Consider the following 17,082-nt stretch of genomic DNA (forward strand, 5'->3'; position numbering starts at 1 on the left):
TATATTATAGATGATGATTAAATATTATTATTAGATTAAAAGTCAAATATATATTTATTTAGTGTACTCAACAAATTAATTTAATTATACTGACCCAAAAAATAAGAAAACAGGCTCAACAAATTAATGCAGCCCAGCATTGGTTCAATTTAAACAAAGCACTCATCATCATGTTTAGAATATGGACCAAGAACAATCACAAGCCTAACTAGGTGATCTAAATTCATTCCTTCTCTAACTTAATGGCTAACTAAGAAATTGAAATTCATTTTCATCTGAATTAAACACACACCGCCGAAACCAAATTCTATCTTCTCTCTTCCCTCTTTTTCTTCACCCACGTGAAAGTTCAAAAGAAAAAAAGAAAAAGAAAAGCTCTGAATTAGGACAAAATCAAAATATAAAAAGTGAGTTACCAATTCAATCATAAAAGAAGAAAGTCAAACAAGCTATGACTAAAGGCAAAGATCACATCCGAAGGACAAATTACAAAAAGCATTCCACATTTATGCTTCATTGAAGCTCGGTAAAAAAAATATTCTCCTTGTATGTACGGAAGTAAAAAGTTAAAGATGTTGAAGAAGTGACACTCTGCTGTGAATCAACGTTCATGAATCAAACTTGGAGCCAAAGTAAGAATGAAAGGTTCATATTCAAGAAGCAACTTAAAAAAGGATGAAAGAGAAGATATAAGGTATGGATGCATGTATAATTCAATCACTGCTTCTACTCTATCTCTCATCTGTGACGTCGCTGCTGCTACTGATTTTTTGGGAGAAGAAGTCAAATGTGCTGAAGCAAAGTTTCAAGCTTTGGAAGCTTCACTCCTCTATTAAAGGGGTGAACGACCAAGGATTGTGGCAAGAAGTGAGAGCACTAAGTTTGGGATCCCATAGTTTAGAGAGCATTACCTTCTTCTCTTTCATGGTTTTTAATGAATATTCTGTTTTCTCAATCTAGTCTTTCTTTGTTTCAATGGTAAAAGGTATTACAGTAAGGTATGTAAGAAAAAGCCATTGAGTGAAAAAAAAGCAAGAGAGTTAGACGTGGAGAAAAGCCAGTGTTTATTTCAGAAATTCTTTGTATGTATTTCTGTTTTGATGTCATGATCCTGAGGGAATTTTCTTGCAAGTTGGGTGAGCACTTTGCTGTTGAAAGTTAGGGTGAGTTCCTAGTCAAATCTGGTTTGGGTTAGAAACTGGATTTATCCCAGATAGGATTGGGTAGAATCCTAGAAAAATTAGTGAATGTAATCTTGATCATGGTGAAATTCCATCATAGTTGTGATGGAGACTGGATGTAGGCTACATTGCACTGAGTAGCTGAGCTAAGATATATGGTTGTGTCACTTCTTCTTCTCTTCTCTATTTCTAGTTTTTCACTTCAGAAGACAAAACAGAATAATCTCCTACTTATTCTATCCAGCTAGACTTCACAACTTTATACCTTGCACGTATTTCAGTTTTGGCTCATCCTACGATAAGAGACAAAATAGAATAATCTCTTACTTTTCACCTAAGGTAACACTACTGAATCCAGAAGTTCCATCCAACTCTAAGATAAATCAAGCAAAGTAAAAAAGAGGCCAAGATTCAACCTTTCTTCTTTTAACCACTGATATCTATCAATTGATATCAGAGCTTGGTCTCAAAGAGATTAAGCTTCACAGCTTGGAAAAAAGATCCAGATGGCAAACAATATGGGATCTAACACAGTGGATTACACACTGACAGAAGGACAATCCAACAATAGACTTTTATTCTTCAATGGAAAAAAATACAACTATTGAAAAGAAAGAATGAAGATATTTGTTCAATATGTGAATTACAACCTCTGAAAGATAATCATGAATGGTCCTTAAATTTTAACCAAAACAAGCGTTGAAGGAGTTGTTGATCCTAAAATAGAAGCAGAATGGAATGATGATGACAAGAAAAAAGTGGAACTAAATGCCAAGGCTGTCAACATGCTAAACTATGCCATCAGCTTCGAAGAATACCAGAAGGTTTCTAGATGCAAAACAGCAAAAAAAATCTGGGATAAGCTCCAAGTTACACGTGAGGGTACCACACAAGTAAAAAAAAAAAAAAATAAGGATTGACATGTTAAGTAAAGAGTATAAAATGTTTACTATGAAAGAAGAAGAATCAATAGATGAAATATTTGAGAGATTTTCTATCATCAATAATAGCTTGGATGCTATGAGAATTACTCATTTCAAACAAATGTTGGTGAGGAAAGTCTTAAGAAGCGTAACAAAATAGTGGAAAACCAAGACTACTGTTATCTCTGAAAGCAGTAACCTAAACAAATGACCTATGATGAGCTGAGAGAGAAGTTACTAGCTTACAAAATCACTCACATGAAAAATGGCACACATAAAAAAAGAGTAGCTCTTAAGTCATATACTGAAACATTGGAAGATGAATCCAGTGACTGTTTATCAGATGACGAGATTGTGTTTTTTTGCTAGAAAACTTAGAAGGCTGATGAGACAAAAAGGAAGAAGTAGAGGAGGCAGCTCAAAAGAACCAAAGAAGGACATTAGCAAGGTCGTCTTCTACAATTGCAAAGAAGCTGGACATTACAAATACGATTATCCCAAGTTCAAGAGAGAAGACAATTCTTGGAGGGACAAGAAGAAATGACTCATGGCTTCTTAGGAAGATCTAGAAAATGACACTGAAGAGGATGAATAATCAGACCACAACTCTCAAGCATGCTTAATGGCCGACCACAGTCAAAACAATGAGGTAATCTTTCTTGAACCCATTAATAAAGAACTCCATACGATGATTGATGATCTTACTGAAAAGATTAGAATTTTTTTAATCAATTCCATGAACTTAAATCTGAAAAATGATATTTTGAATACTGAAAATGCTTACCTTAAAGAATAATTAAAAGAAGTCGAAAGTATTGTTGATCTTGTTGAAGAGAACAAAAGGCTTAAATAAGATGGGTGCTGCTTCTGCAAGAGTTTGATATAGAAATAAGAGACAGAAAAGGGACAAAGAATCAATTAGCTGATCACCTATCCCGGATAGAACCAGTAGCAGGAGCATCCCTCCCTCCTACTGAGATCTCTGAAACCTTTCCGGATGAGCAATTGTTTGCTATTCAGGAAGCTCTGTGGTTTGCAGACATTGCAAACTATAAGACACAAGGTTCTCCTTCTGTAACCATGGAAAGGAAGCATGAAAAGCTTCTCTCAATACAGATTCAAACAAAATCCCCACATTCAAACTCTAAGTTTGGTGTTGGGAGGCCACAACCAAACTCTAAGTTTGGTGTTGATAGGCCCCAACCCTGCTCTGATTATCTGTGAGGCTCCATGAGAGCTCAGTGTCAAGCTATTGACAATAAAGAAGCGCTTGTTGGGAGGCAACCCAATGTTATTTAACTATATCTATTTAGTTTGCATTGCTATTTTATATTTTCTGTAGGTTGATGATCATGTGAAGTCACAAAAATTACTGAAAAATAAAAAATAGTAGGGGTGTAAGTTACCGAATCGGACCGAAAATTACCGCAGAACCGAACCGAATTTTACAACAACCGATTAGAAAACCAAAAAAATCGGTTTTTTTGGTTTTTTTTCCGAAGTAAACCGATCGGTTCGGTTCGGTTTTCGGTTGACTCGGCAGAAACCGAACCGAACCGGACCGAACCGAAGAATGAGGGTTCAATGGTGTGCTTTTACTAAGTTGCCCTTTAACCTAGGTATAAAAGGGCAACTTCACACACAACCCTAGCTTTCTTCCTCTCTTTTACGCGAAAACCAAATCCAGAACCCTAGCATTCTTCCTCTCTTCTTCTCTTCCACGGTTCCACACTTCCACCTTCGATTCCACCATGCTCGAGAGAAGGAGACCCTGAAGGAGAACCCTAGCTTCTCTTCATCTCTTCTTCTCTTCAGTCATCGCCGTCGCAGGGTCGCCGTCACAGGGTCGCCGTCGCTGCGTCGTTGGGTCGCCGTCGCCGAGGAGCAATCGATTCACCGAGAAGCAGTCCTGTCACCGAGCAGCAGTCCAGTCTCCAAGCAAGACTCCAGTGGCTGTCGCAGTCCAACTCAAGCGCCGAGCAGCACTCCTGTCACCAAGCCATCTCCCATCTCCTGCAAAAAGCAACTCCACAATGTCTTCTTCGGAGATTAGAAATTCTGAACAATTATTTTTAGAGATTCTGTTTAGTAATGTTGTGCTTGATTTAACCTGAACAATTGTTTTTACAAATTCTATTTGTGGTTATGATTTTTAGAAATTCTGTTTGTGCCTTTGTGGTTATGTTTTTTAGAAATTCTATTTTTAGATAGTCTGTTTGTATTGGCTGCATCAAGAACTCACAGGATAATGCTTGTGAAATACATTACTTGTGAAATAATATGAAGTTTGATGTTTAATTTTTGAGGTAGATTCTAAACCCATGTGATCTCTGCTTCAGCAGCTGTCAAGCTTTAGAATTCAGCTTTAGTGGACTATGCATGAACTGGCTAACTTTCATTACTATTAAACTTCTCTGATCCAGTTGATAGTAATTTTAGGGATGAAATCATTGAGATAGCCATTGGACTAGCTTCACTCATTCCCAATTTTGATAGAAGGTCTATTATATATTTTGTTTGGGACAAACTGCATAGAATCTGTTCTATAAACTTCAATTCCAAGAAACTATGATAAGGAACCAAGATCCTTTAATGTGAAGATTTTGTGCAATGGCTGAATCATTAGAGTAATTTGTGTAGAGTAATTTTCTGTAATAATAATGTCATATACATAACAAGGTATATATAAAATAGAATTGGCTGGATAATGCATCGCTTTATTTATTTATTTTAATTTTTTTCCTGGATGAGAAATAGAGATATTCATTGAATACATTGCTTGTGAAATAATAACTTGCCTTCTACTTGTTAGAATATGTTGTTTTTAAATCCAATGATGCTTGTTTTGGTGGACTGTTAGAGCTGTTAATGAATTTAAATTCTGCTTGATTATATGGCAGTTGGTGAGTATTAAATGATGCAAATAAACTAGCCAGTTGTACTGTTATGAGCTGCTGTGGTTTTGTTCTGCATATATATGGCTGCATGGTTTTGTAGTTCCTTTCATGGTTTATGTTTATAATCTATAATCTATATTATATTTATAATCTATATTGATTTTCTTGTTTTATTTTTGTAGAAATTGCACCAACCGGAGAAGATGAGGATGAGTCTGGTGTGGATTCAGATTAAGCATGGTGGTTGATTGGCTGTTTGGTTTTTATTTGTTTTAAAGTGACTGTTGCGGTTTAAAGTGTGTTTATTTTTGTTGGTTTGCTAGACATTTTTAATTGCCTTTGTTTTATATTTAATTAAGTTGAATTTGTATTGGATTTGGATGTGATATACTCTTGTTATTCTAGTTTATTGAAGGTTTTAAACTTTATTTTATGATATTTTAAATTCTGTTTATTAGGTATAAAAAAACCGAAAAACTGACCGAACCAAACCGCTGTTGATTCGGTTCGGTTTGGTTCGGTTGTCCAGAAAGCAGTCAACCGAATGGTTGATATCAACATACAACCGATCAGGTTGGTTCGGTTGGTTTTCGGTCGAAAACCGAACCAAACCGAACCGATTACACCCCTAAAAAATAGAATGAAAAACAGCATTAAAAACAGCTCACCCTGGAGGAAGAGCTTACTGGCGTTTAAACGCCAGTAAGAAGCATCAGACTGGCGTTTAACGCCAGAAAGAAGCATCAAGCTGGCGTTAAACGCCAGAAACAAGCACCAAGTTGGCGTTCAACGCCAAGAAAGGGGAAAAGCTGGCGTTTAACGCCAGAAACAAGCAGCAGTCTGGCGTTAAACGCCAGGATTGCACACTAAGGGCGTTTTGCATGCCTCAATGGAGCAGGGATGCTAAGTCCTTGACCCCACATGATCTCCACCTACCTCACCATTCCAATTCAAACCATTCCCCTCCCATACCCACCCATTCACACACCTCCTTCTCCTCCACTTCTCCTTCTACTCCCTTCTATCTTCTTTTGCTCGAGGACGAGCAAAACTTTTAAGTTTGGTGTGGAAAAAAGCGTTGCTTTTTGTTTTTCCATAACCATTTATGGCACCTAAGGCCGGAGAAACCTCTAGAAAGAGAAAAAGGAAGGCAGTTGCTTCCACCCCCGAGTCATGAGAGATGGAGAGGTTCTCAAGGGTCCATAGTTCAGTGGTAGAGCATTTGACTGCAGATCAAAGAGCTATGAGGAAGGAGCAACAAAGACAAGGAAGATACATAGAGGAGCTCAAGAGCACCATTGGTTCTTCAAGAAGAGGAAGACGCAACCCTCACTAAGGTGGACCCGTTCCTTAATCTTCTTGTTCTTATTTCTCTGTTTTTTGTTTACTATGCTTTATGTTTATTTATGTTTGGGTCTTATTACATGATCACTAGTATCTAAGTGTATATGTCTTAAAGATATGAATGTCCTATGAATCCATCACCTTTCTTAAATGAAAAATTTTTTCTGAAAAAGAAAAAGAAGTACATGAATTTTGAATTTTAAAATAGTTTAATTATTTTGATGTGGTGGCAATACTTTTTGTTTTCTGAATGAATGCTTGAACAGTGCATATGTCTTTTGAATTTGTTGTTTATGAATGTTAAAATTGTTGGCTCTTGAAAGAATGATGAAAAAGGAGAAATGTTATTTGATAATCTGAAAAATCATAAAAATGATTCTTGAAGCAAGAAAAAGCAGTGAAGAACAAAGCTTGCAAAAAAAAGAAAAAAAGAGAGAGAGCAAGAAAAAGAAAAAGCAAGCAGAAAAAGCCAAAAGCTCTTTAAACCAAAAGGCAAAAGCAAAAAGCCAATAGCCCTTAAAACCAAAAGGCAAGGGTAATGGCATGTATGTATCCGGTGGTAATACTGGAAAACAGAGTGCTTAGGGCCACGGCCAAGACTCATAAAGTAGCTGTGTTCAAGAATCAACATACTAAACTAGGAAAATCAATAACACTATCTGAATTCTGAGTTCCTATAGATGCCAATCATTCTTAACTTCAAAGGATAAAGTGAGATGCCAAAATTGTTCAGAAGCAAAAAGCTAATAGCCCCGCTCATCTAATTAAGACTGATCTTCATAGATATTTTTGGAATTCATTGTATATTCTCTTCTTTTTATTCTACTTTATTTTTAGTTGCTTGGGGACGAGCAACAATTTAAGTTTGGTGTTGTGATGAGCGGATAATTTATACGCTTTTTGGCATTGTTTCTAGGTAGTTTTTAATATGTTTTAGTCACTTTTATTATATTTTTGTTAGTTTTTAAATAAAAATCACATTTCTAGACTTTAATATGAGTTTGTGTGTTTTTCTGTAATTTCAGGTATTTTCTGGCTGAAATTGAGGGAGCTGAGCAAAAATCTGATTCAGGCTGAAAAAGGACTGCAGATGCTGTTGGATTCTAACCTTCCTGCACTCGAAATGGGTTTTCTGGAGCTACAAAAGTCCAAATGGCGCTCTCTCAATTGTGTTGGAAAGTAGACATCCAGGGCTTTCCAACAATATATAATAGTCCATACTTTGCTCAAGGATAAATGACGTAAAATGGCATTCAACGCCAGTTTCATGTTGCATTCTGGCGTTAAACGCCAGAAACAGGTTACAACCTGGCGTTTAACTCTGGAAACAGCCTAGAAACATGTAAAGCTCAAGTCTCAGCCCCAGCACACACCAAGTGGGCCCCAGAAGTGGATTTCTGCATTATCTATCTTAGTTTAGTTTAGTTTTTAAACAACTTTTAGAGATTTATGTTATATCTCATGACATTTTTAGATCTGAACTTTGTACTCTTTGACGGCACGAGTCTCTAAACTCCATTGTTGGGGGTGTGGAGCTCTGCTGTGTCTTGATGAATTAATGCAATTATTTCTGTTTTCTATTCAAACACGCTTGTTTCTATCTAAGATGTTCATTCGCACTTCAATATGATGGATGTGATGATCCGTGACATTCATCATCATTCTCAACCTATGAATGCATGACTGACAACCACCTGGGTTCTACCTTCGAATGAATGAGTATCTCTTGGATTCCTTAATCAGAATCTTCGTGGTATAAGCTAGAATCCATTGGCAGCATTCTTGAGAATCCGGAAAGTCTAAACCTTGTCTGTGGTATTCCGAGTAGGATTCAGGGATTGAATGACTGTGACGAGTTTCAAACTCACAAGGGTTGGGCGTAGTGACAAACGCAAAAGGATCAATGGATCCTATTCCAGCATGAGTGAGAACCGACAGATGATTAGCCGTGCGGTGACAGCGCACCTGGACCATTTTCACTGAGAGGACGGATGGTAGCCATTGACAACGGTGATCCACCAACACACAGCTTGTCATAGGAGGAACCTTGCGTGCGTGAAGAAGAAGACAGGGGGAAAGCAGAGATTCAGAAAACAAAGCATCTCCAAAACTCCAACATATTCTCCATTACTGCATAACAAGTATTTAATTCATGCTCTTTTATTTTTCGCAATCCAAACTGATAATTATAATTGATATCCTGACTAAGAATTACAAGATAACCATAGATTGCTTCAAGCCAACAATTTTCGTGGGATTCGACCCTTACTCACATAAGGTATTACTTGAATGACCCAGTGCACTTGCTGGTTAGTGGTACGAGTTGTGAAAAGTGTGATTTACAATTCGTGCACCACACATTTTATAATAAGTATACGCAAATTGTATATGACACGAGAAGACAAACAAAATGTATTGGATATCAAAAGGTAGAATAATATATACAAATAAATAGAAAAAATGTATCAAAATAAAAGGTAAACTGATCTAGAGAACCAAAGATAGAAGTGTATCCAAAATAAACGGTAGACTAATCACGTGCAGCAGATGCTCATGTCCCACCAAGACCAATGGACCCCTAGTATATTCTGTCGACATCTCGTTTAGATCAACTCGACTCATATCCGTCGCAGACCTGTACTCTCTTCCACCATGAGGTGATGCAAGCTGTTGAGGCGATCGACATGGCTGAGATGACCTAGAATTATATCCGAAAAAGCAGGTAATACCATCTATCATAAAAGGCTCCAAGGCACTCTCCACCAAATTAACAGTAGGCATATCCGAAAACAACTAAGACCCAAAATCATGCATCGAAGAATACACACTACCATGTGTCAGATGAGAACTCGATCCTCCAAACTCATATAAGAATTGTGATAAAGATCCGCCTTCTCTACTAATACCACCTTCAAAACCTTCGCTACCTCCCTAAACTTGCACCACTTGGCTTGCGGGCTTTCGCTGGGTGGGGTGGGTGCTTGCTTTTTCATTTTTAAAAAAGTAAAAGTAAAAGTAAATTCCATACGAATTCGTTAAACAAAATTAAGAAAATCCTAGTTCACTAACAGAATACAACAACATAGACTCAAACACAAACTCCCTCTCCTTCTCCCACAAACGTAAAATGGCCCCCTCTTTCTCATCTTAGACTTCAGCCACACCTAGAGGCCAGGCCTCCGCTACGACGACGATGACGCCACCTAGAACATTTTCTCTAGTTGTGTTCCATTAGCGACATGAGTATGTGATCACAACTCCCTATTCTTTTCTCGCAAACGGCGACCTCTGCTCGGTAGGAACGACCTCTGCTCACGTGCTTGGTCTACTCTACTTGGTCTTTTCCATGTAACCCACACTGCTGCTCAATCTCCTTTGTTCAGTCAGCCACATCTCTTCAAATCTCAATCATGTTTTCTTCTTACCTCAGACCTTAGTGATAATCTGCGACTACCTACTTATACCCTTGGCCCTCCCTCTCTTCCAGGTTGCTCCATCCATCTTTAATATTTTATTTTCAGTTAAGATCCATGTTAGCCCCTCAATGATAGAATTTAATATTTTTAATATTTTATTTATGTAAAAAATCCTAAAAAGAGAATTAAAGGTCATTATGTAAATATCATTCATATTTTGCCATTTCAATACTTTTCAAATATTTTTTAAATTCCAATCAATAATTTAAATTGGAGAATTATTTGATATTGAAGGGTAACGGAGTGTCACCAAAAAAAAAAGAAGGGTAACGGAGTATAATAATAAAATTATTTAATTTAGTGGTGTCCTGATCCCCTAACACTTAGAAGTCATAATCTATCCGAATCAAAACGATTCTTAATATTTGTGGCAGTGTGGTTTCGATAAGACGTTAATTAGTTAGGAACAAAAAAACGTGTACTACTTAGAAAAATTTTCTATTAGTTTATTTTTTGATGACCCTGCATTCTCCCGGAGAAAGAAAAAAGAACATGATCTGACATTATGGAAATTGAAATAAATGGACCACTAATGATTTGGACTTGGAAACTGAAAGAAACATAGGTGGACCAATTGATATAATTGGTCATCCCACCACTTGTGTCAAAGAGGCCCTCTTAATTGGAACCTAGGCTTGGTTCCGGAATCTTGCTTGTCGATTTTGTTTTCAATTATTGTCACACAATTCTAACGTGCTCAAGTAGTTCACCATGCACGAGTTGTATTATTATATGGATAAGAGAACGTTGTCGCATATATCTATTTTATTATATTAAAATAAATTATTTAAATTGTTATATTATTTTTTTTATTAGAACTCTTAGATATTTTTAAACTAATAAGAAGGATGCCAAGTGTTTATAGATTAGTTGAATTAGTGTTTGGGTGTACGAGGGTTATTGAGGAAGATGAATGGTCTCAAAAAATTTTAAAAAATATATATATAATTCCAATACAATTCTAAACACAATTATTTATACTTTTTTAATTTTATTTTCCCCTACTTTACTCTTTCATTGTGTTAAGCACTTAAACCCAATTATATATGTGACAAATATATAGTAAAAACAGTTTAGGTAGGTAAGAACATGAAAAAATTCTCGTGAGTAAGAATTGATTGATTTTGTAGGTTTAAATCGATTTTACCACAAATACACTTCTTTCGGTTTTAACAACAACATTAACCAGAAATTAACTCTAATAAGAAAAATCATAATGCCAAGTTATACTCAATGTCAAATAGCAATGGCAGCTAACAGATATGCGAAATACTTTGTTAAGCTTTTCAATTGATAATTGAATACTGATTATAATTTTATAAATAAAATACATGTGACAAATACCAGATAAGTCAGAAAAATGAGCTTGCTTTGCATACCCAATGGAAGGAAATGACACTTGATGAGAACTAATTTATTAGGCCTAAAGATCAAGGTAGTGATTTTGACAGCATAATCTTCTGAATTTCTTAACATTGAGGATTCCCATCCAGTGCCAAATTTATTGTTTGTTAGGCTATTATTCTATTTTGGTGTTGATTATTAATAATTAGGCACTTTTTTAAAATATATAATTGAAGCTTTTTATTTAAAGTTTTAATTATTTTATTAGTCCCTATAATTTTTTAAAATTTTTAATTAAATTTCTATATTTTTTTCTTTTAATTGGGTCCCTGCACCATTTTTTTTTAATCAGGCCTCTCTTGGCAGTAATTGGTTTAATTTTATGGGGACCCAACTAAAAAAAAAATAGTGCAGGAATCCAAATAAAAGGAAGAAAAGTGTAGGGACCCAATTTAAAAAAAGAATTTGGTGCAAGAACTCAATTAAAAAGAAAATAAGTATAGGAACCTAATTAAAAATTTCGCAAAACTATAAGAATAACAAAGTAATTAAACCTTATTTAAAAGATAAAATTTTAAAATTTTCAATGAGAATAAATGTATATATATTTTTTCAAAAGACAGGAAATCACATAATAATATAAAGTTATGATAATAAGAAAAAAAATGATTGCATTGAGTAGCCAAATAATTATTACTATTATTACTACTAATTAAGTGCTAATCTTTCAAACTAATAATTAATACTGATAAATATTCTTTTGAGAAATTTAATTAGTACTGAGAAAGTTGAAAGAAATTTCACTAGATAATAGTAATACACCGATTGATTGATTTTTCTATTTTTCTTTTTTTTTTTTTTCTATTTTTCACCGGCCTCACTTTTGCCATGAGTTGATTTTATTCCCCTAAATTGTAAGAGAGAAAAAGAACGCTTTTTAATTTACATATGGTCCTATAGTATGTGCTGGACTTCATTATGGGGGAGAAGTGTGCTTAATATGTTTGTGGTGTCAGGAATAACAACTCGGACCCTGTGATTTCTGCTTTTCAGACAATTTCCCTTTGCACTCAAAACGGAGGGTCCGAGTTCTTTTCAAAATCAAAGTTTGGAACTCGGACCATGCGACTTGTACTACTTTACATATTAAAAACTCACGTTAAGGTAACACGGAGGGTCCGATTTACAGCACCCCAAATTTTATATCTCCTTCGTGTATAAATCGGACCGTGCGATTTGACATGCAAAATTTATAAACAAAAAAAACGCACGGTCCGAGTTTTTCCCTATGAAACTGACAAAAAAACTGCCCCACATATACGTCTAGTCCCCCATGCTTCCATATCCAAGAAAAACACACATATAGGTTCCATTTCGATAAAATTGAGCCGAAAAAGAACAAAGATAATGACTATACAAGTGAAAATGGATCAGATGTTTCTGGTCCAAAGTTCACCCGCCTGTGCATCAGACTCGGGCAGGAATAGGTTAGGTTATCTGATCCAAAAGAGAATAAATTAAACTTATCTAAAATTGTACCAAGAAAAGTTTTAAATATATTCAATGTTATCCCTGGTTAAAATTAAATTTGACATGAATAATTAACATATTTAAGAGTCGATATAATATTCAATTTTAATATATGAGTAAAATTGAGTCAGTAATAATCACTAATATAAATATTCTTTCGTTAATTATTCTAGTGAAATTTAACGTACGACAACACTGAATTTATTTGAAATTTTTTGGGACTAAAAGAAGACGTTTAAAATATTAGAGACAAAATTAAAATTTAGCTCAAATATTAAAAACTAAAATAGTATTTTATTTTTTATATTTTTTAATGAAAAATGAGTGGTATTGTTAATCTAGAATATAGCAAAAATTATGATAAAAATATTCCTTAGGTGTAACATATTCAAAGACACAAATTCTTCTATGAAATGGAAAATTTAATTGTGTGTGATGTTTTATTCTTTGATTAGATTGAATTTAAAAAAGAAAAAGAAATAGTCTTGCAACAGGATTTCTTTTTTCATAGAAAAATACCTGGTTGCTATTGTAAAACTATAATATATCTCTAGAAATAGTAATAATTCAGTTTTTACAAGTGGGTGTTGTGATTGTGAAATGTATGATAGAAAAAACAAGTGCGAGTCCCCATTAAATGGACCACAATAATTTCCCTTAGAAACAAGAATTACACTACGCCAAGTCGCCAATAGCCATGGCGATCCTTATAAACAAGAAGCAAAGGTATATAGTCACAAGTCCTACCCCCAAGGATTTATCAAGCTTCATGTTCTTCTTTGGCAAAATCACAAGGGCCCAAAGAACCCCTCCCATCAAGAACAGTATTGTTTGATACAATGAAGTATCCTTAGGAATAACATAAGGATCAGGGTAATCATTCAATGCTGAGAGAACAAGGGGCAAGCCCAAGCCCATTAAGGTATTAAACATAGGCCCAGCATAGCATCCAGAAATAGCCATTTGGGCCCCATCTGGCCCACCATTCATAGCCATAGCACCATTTGCTATCAAATCACCAAGGGAATTACCCCAAGCTAGGACAGTTAACCCTAAAATTGAAGGGCTAACCCCAATTATGTTCCCAATTGAGACCAATAGTGAAACAAGCTCCTCAGCAATTAGATAAGTCCATGTTACACTCATTACAAATCCACCAGATAACCAAGGGAACAAGCATCTCCTTGGTGGGCTACAACTCTTTGTGGTCACACATGCCATGTTACCTAAAATTATTCCAACTAATGAAGAGGTTAAATAGGTAACTAAGCTGCTCCTTGAACTCACGTTCTCCTTTTGGGTGTTGTAAACTGTTGCCAACAAAACTGGTGCCAGTGTCACCGATATAACTGCATATGGCTTGGACCACTTCTCATCGTTCACAACTGGAATTGTAAGCCTTCTTGGTAGAGAAAGTGGCAACTCTAGAATTTGTAGAAACTTCCCCAAGTTATTCCAGTCAAATATCCTATTCTCCGCATGTTTCAAAATATCTGACACAAAAAAAAGTTCCCATATATTAAGTGAAATTAATTTTTAAAAAATATTAGGACATTTGAATTTATTGTTTATGACTATTATTTAGTCATCAATTTAATTTCTTTAGTTTAGTTCTTTTAATCTAATAATCTAACAATATACTTTATCCTATATATTTAAATATTAATGACTAATTAATAGCTAAAAACAATAAATTATAATCCAATACATCCTTACATTTAAATTAAGGATATTTTTTTAAACAATTATATTAGTACATTCTTAACGTTCAAATAAAATACGATCGTTTTTAAATAGTTTTCCATTTAATCATGTCAAGATGGTGTTTGCACCAAGAGTATTGTTTTTCAAAACGTGATTAATATTAGAAATTGATAGATATATTTTATAACAAAAATATTATGTGTATATAAAAAATTAATTCATCATATATTTATATATATATTGTTTAACCCATTCTCAATACTTACTTAGTATAACAATAATTAATTTGGTGCTACACATGGTTCATTGTAAAATGAAGCGGAAGAGAAAGTAATATTTACCAAAAACTGGTCGTTGCTCTTCATCATTGGTTTCTTCAACAACTTTCTCTAAGTGGTTTGGTTTTTCATCATCAACATAACCCAACAACGGAATCCCAGATTCAAGCGATTCATCCGATGAGGACACAACCGCAAATTCTCCAGCTTCTTGTTTATCATCTCCATAGATAAAATGTGTGGCAGAAACAGCACAAACATAAAGAAAATATATAGAAACATAGCAGATTGAGCCCAACAAGGAGAGTTTCCCAATGGAGATGATGATTAAGAGGACAAAGAGTGAGAAAAGGAAGAAAATAACATCTCTAATGAAACTTGCTTTATCAACCGCAACCTCTTTTGTGCTCACAAGAATGCTTATGATTCCCATAACAGCACTCGAGACAAAGAAAGCACCACCAAGAATGCTGTTGAGACCAACAGCACCATCGCTTGTTTTGGTGAAGGAGACGACGCTGGCGAAGAAATCGGGGGCACCGTTCCCTAGCGAGAGAAGGGTGACCCCTGCAATGGTTGGTGATAGTCTTAAGATTTTGGACAACCCTTCCAAATTGTTACAGAAGTAGTTGGAAGCCGTGTCGCCGAGCAGGTAGAAGAGGACGGAGAGCCACATGATTAGTAGTGTGTGGCCGAGAACAGGGGAGTTTCCCAGGCTGCAATAGAAGATTTGAAGGTAGTTTATGTAACCCTTTGATCTGCAATCTTCGTGGGTTTGGACGTAGTAGCATTTCGCGGCGTCATCGGAGAATGTATGCAGGTCTGTGCAGCCTTCCACACTCATGTCACTGCTTAGTAGCCTTGCATGGTTGAATCTTCTGTTCTTGATGGCAGGGGCACTTTTCCAATTATAATGCCTTTCGGGATCAATTTTTGAAGGTTTTATTAGAAGGAATACTAGGAGGAATATGAAGGATATGTTGAGAAAATGAGTGATTGATTTTCTGAATTTTGCCATATAATATAGCTTTTTAATTATAGCTAGAAGCAATTTAATTTGTATATAATAAGAATATAATAATAATGCATGTGAATTACATTGCTAGAGAAATTTGTTGAGGATATGGTAATATTAGTGTGATGAAAAAAAATATGAGGGGATGATAAGAACTAAGAAGTGATGATTCCATGATTATGATGAAGTGTATATGAGGAGTAGTACTAAAAAGGGAGGAACTTGGAAGAAGAAGACAGAAGTAGGAAATTTAACTCTCAAAAAGTTATTGCAGTACTGGAATTGGATTATAGCAATGATGGAACAAGAAAGTTTAGACATTATTATTATTGTTACTAGAAATTACAACAAGGCAAAAAGCAACAGTTTATTGTTGCCATGTCCCATTCCCATGTGTGGGATTAGAGAGTTAGGTATATATATATATACGCATTTGTGTGGATATCAAAGGGACGTACAAATGGATCATGAAACCCGCAAACCAAGTGTATGTATTCATTTATTTTGTTTTATTTTTACACAATTGATGGGGTATCTTTATTTTTGAATAAGTTTTCTGTAGTTAAATGGGACTAGAGGCCCGATAATGAAGAAAATTATTAGCGCTATTGAATTATTATTAAGCAAAGAAATAAGCTTATTGCGGTCATTAAAATAGGATTATGTTAGATAACTAATGACTTTCTTGACCAATATGAACAACTATCAATTAAATAAAAATATACTACACCTCTAAATTACCACATAAATCTTAATATTAGAATAACTATCTACACACTTAGTGAAATAAACATCCGATATATTTATTGTTCACATTGTTAGTATTTTCATTGTTTACCTATACTTTTCTATTAAAATAAGATAAAGTATATGTATTCAATTAGGAGTGCAGTAAACTAGTAAAAATTTTATTTTAAAATTTACACACAAAAAAAAAAAAGTAAAAAAACATAGCTCTCCATTATCTCCTCCAAGGATGACGACTCCATTTTCACCTCCAATGACAACTACGCTTTTCACATCCACAGTGTCTCCCTTCTTTCCTCCAACAACGCCAACGCCATTCCCTCCCCCTCCAACGATGACGCACTTCTTCTTCCTCTACTAGTTTCGAATGTTTCTTTTTTTTTCCAATAAGTTTCAAATATTTTTTTATTTTTATGTTTTGGATTTTTTTTTGAGGTTTTGGATTTTATTTTTTAATAATTTTAAATATTTTTTTTAGTCTTTGAATTTTTTCAATAATTTTGAACTTCTCGTTTTGTTAGGTTTTAAATTCTTTTAAATTGATTTTGAATATATATCTTACTTTTATTAGACTATAAATATTTCTATTTCTTTTTGTTAGATTTTGAATATTCTTTTTATAACGACCTTCTTCTTCTTTTAG

The 17,082-nt window shown here is 34.8% G+C and overlaps 1 protein-coding gene across 1 annotated transcript; it reads right to left on the reverse strand.

Annotated features, from left to right (window-relative positions):
- Positions 13,196-16,071, reverse strand: LOC107604786 (cation/calcium exchanger 1). The gene is made up of 2 exons (XM_016306476.2): positions 14,741-16,071; positions 13,196-14,188 (listed from the first exon to the last, which is right to left on the reverse strand). Exons 1-2 carry the CDS (start codon positions 15,693-15,695, stop codon positions 13,371-13,373), a joined length of 1,773 nt encoding a protein of 590 aa, XP_016161962.1. The 5' UTR covers positions 15,696-16,071; the 3' UTR covers positions 13,196-13,370.

The sequence above is a fragment of the Arachis ipaensis genome, chromosome B06, assembly GCF_000816755.2.
Source record: "Arachis ipaensis cultivar K30076 chromosome B06, Araip1.1, whole genome shotgun sequence".
Classification (NCBI taxonomy): Eukaryota; Viridiplantae; Streptophyta; class Magnoliopsida; order Fabales; family Fabaceae; genus Arachis; species Arachis ipaensis.

Coding starts and splice junctions, on each gene's coding strand:
- LOC107604786 (XM_016306476.2), bottom strand. CDS start 15,695: ATGGCAAAATTCAGAAAATCAATCACTCATTTTCTCAACATATCCTTC. Junction 14,189..14,740: donor AGAGCAACGACCAGTTTTTG/GTAAATATTACT, acceptor TTTTTGTGTCAG/ATATTTTGAAACATGCGGAG.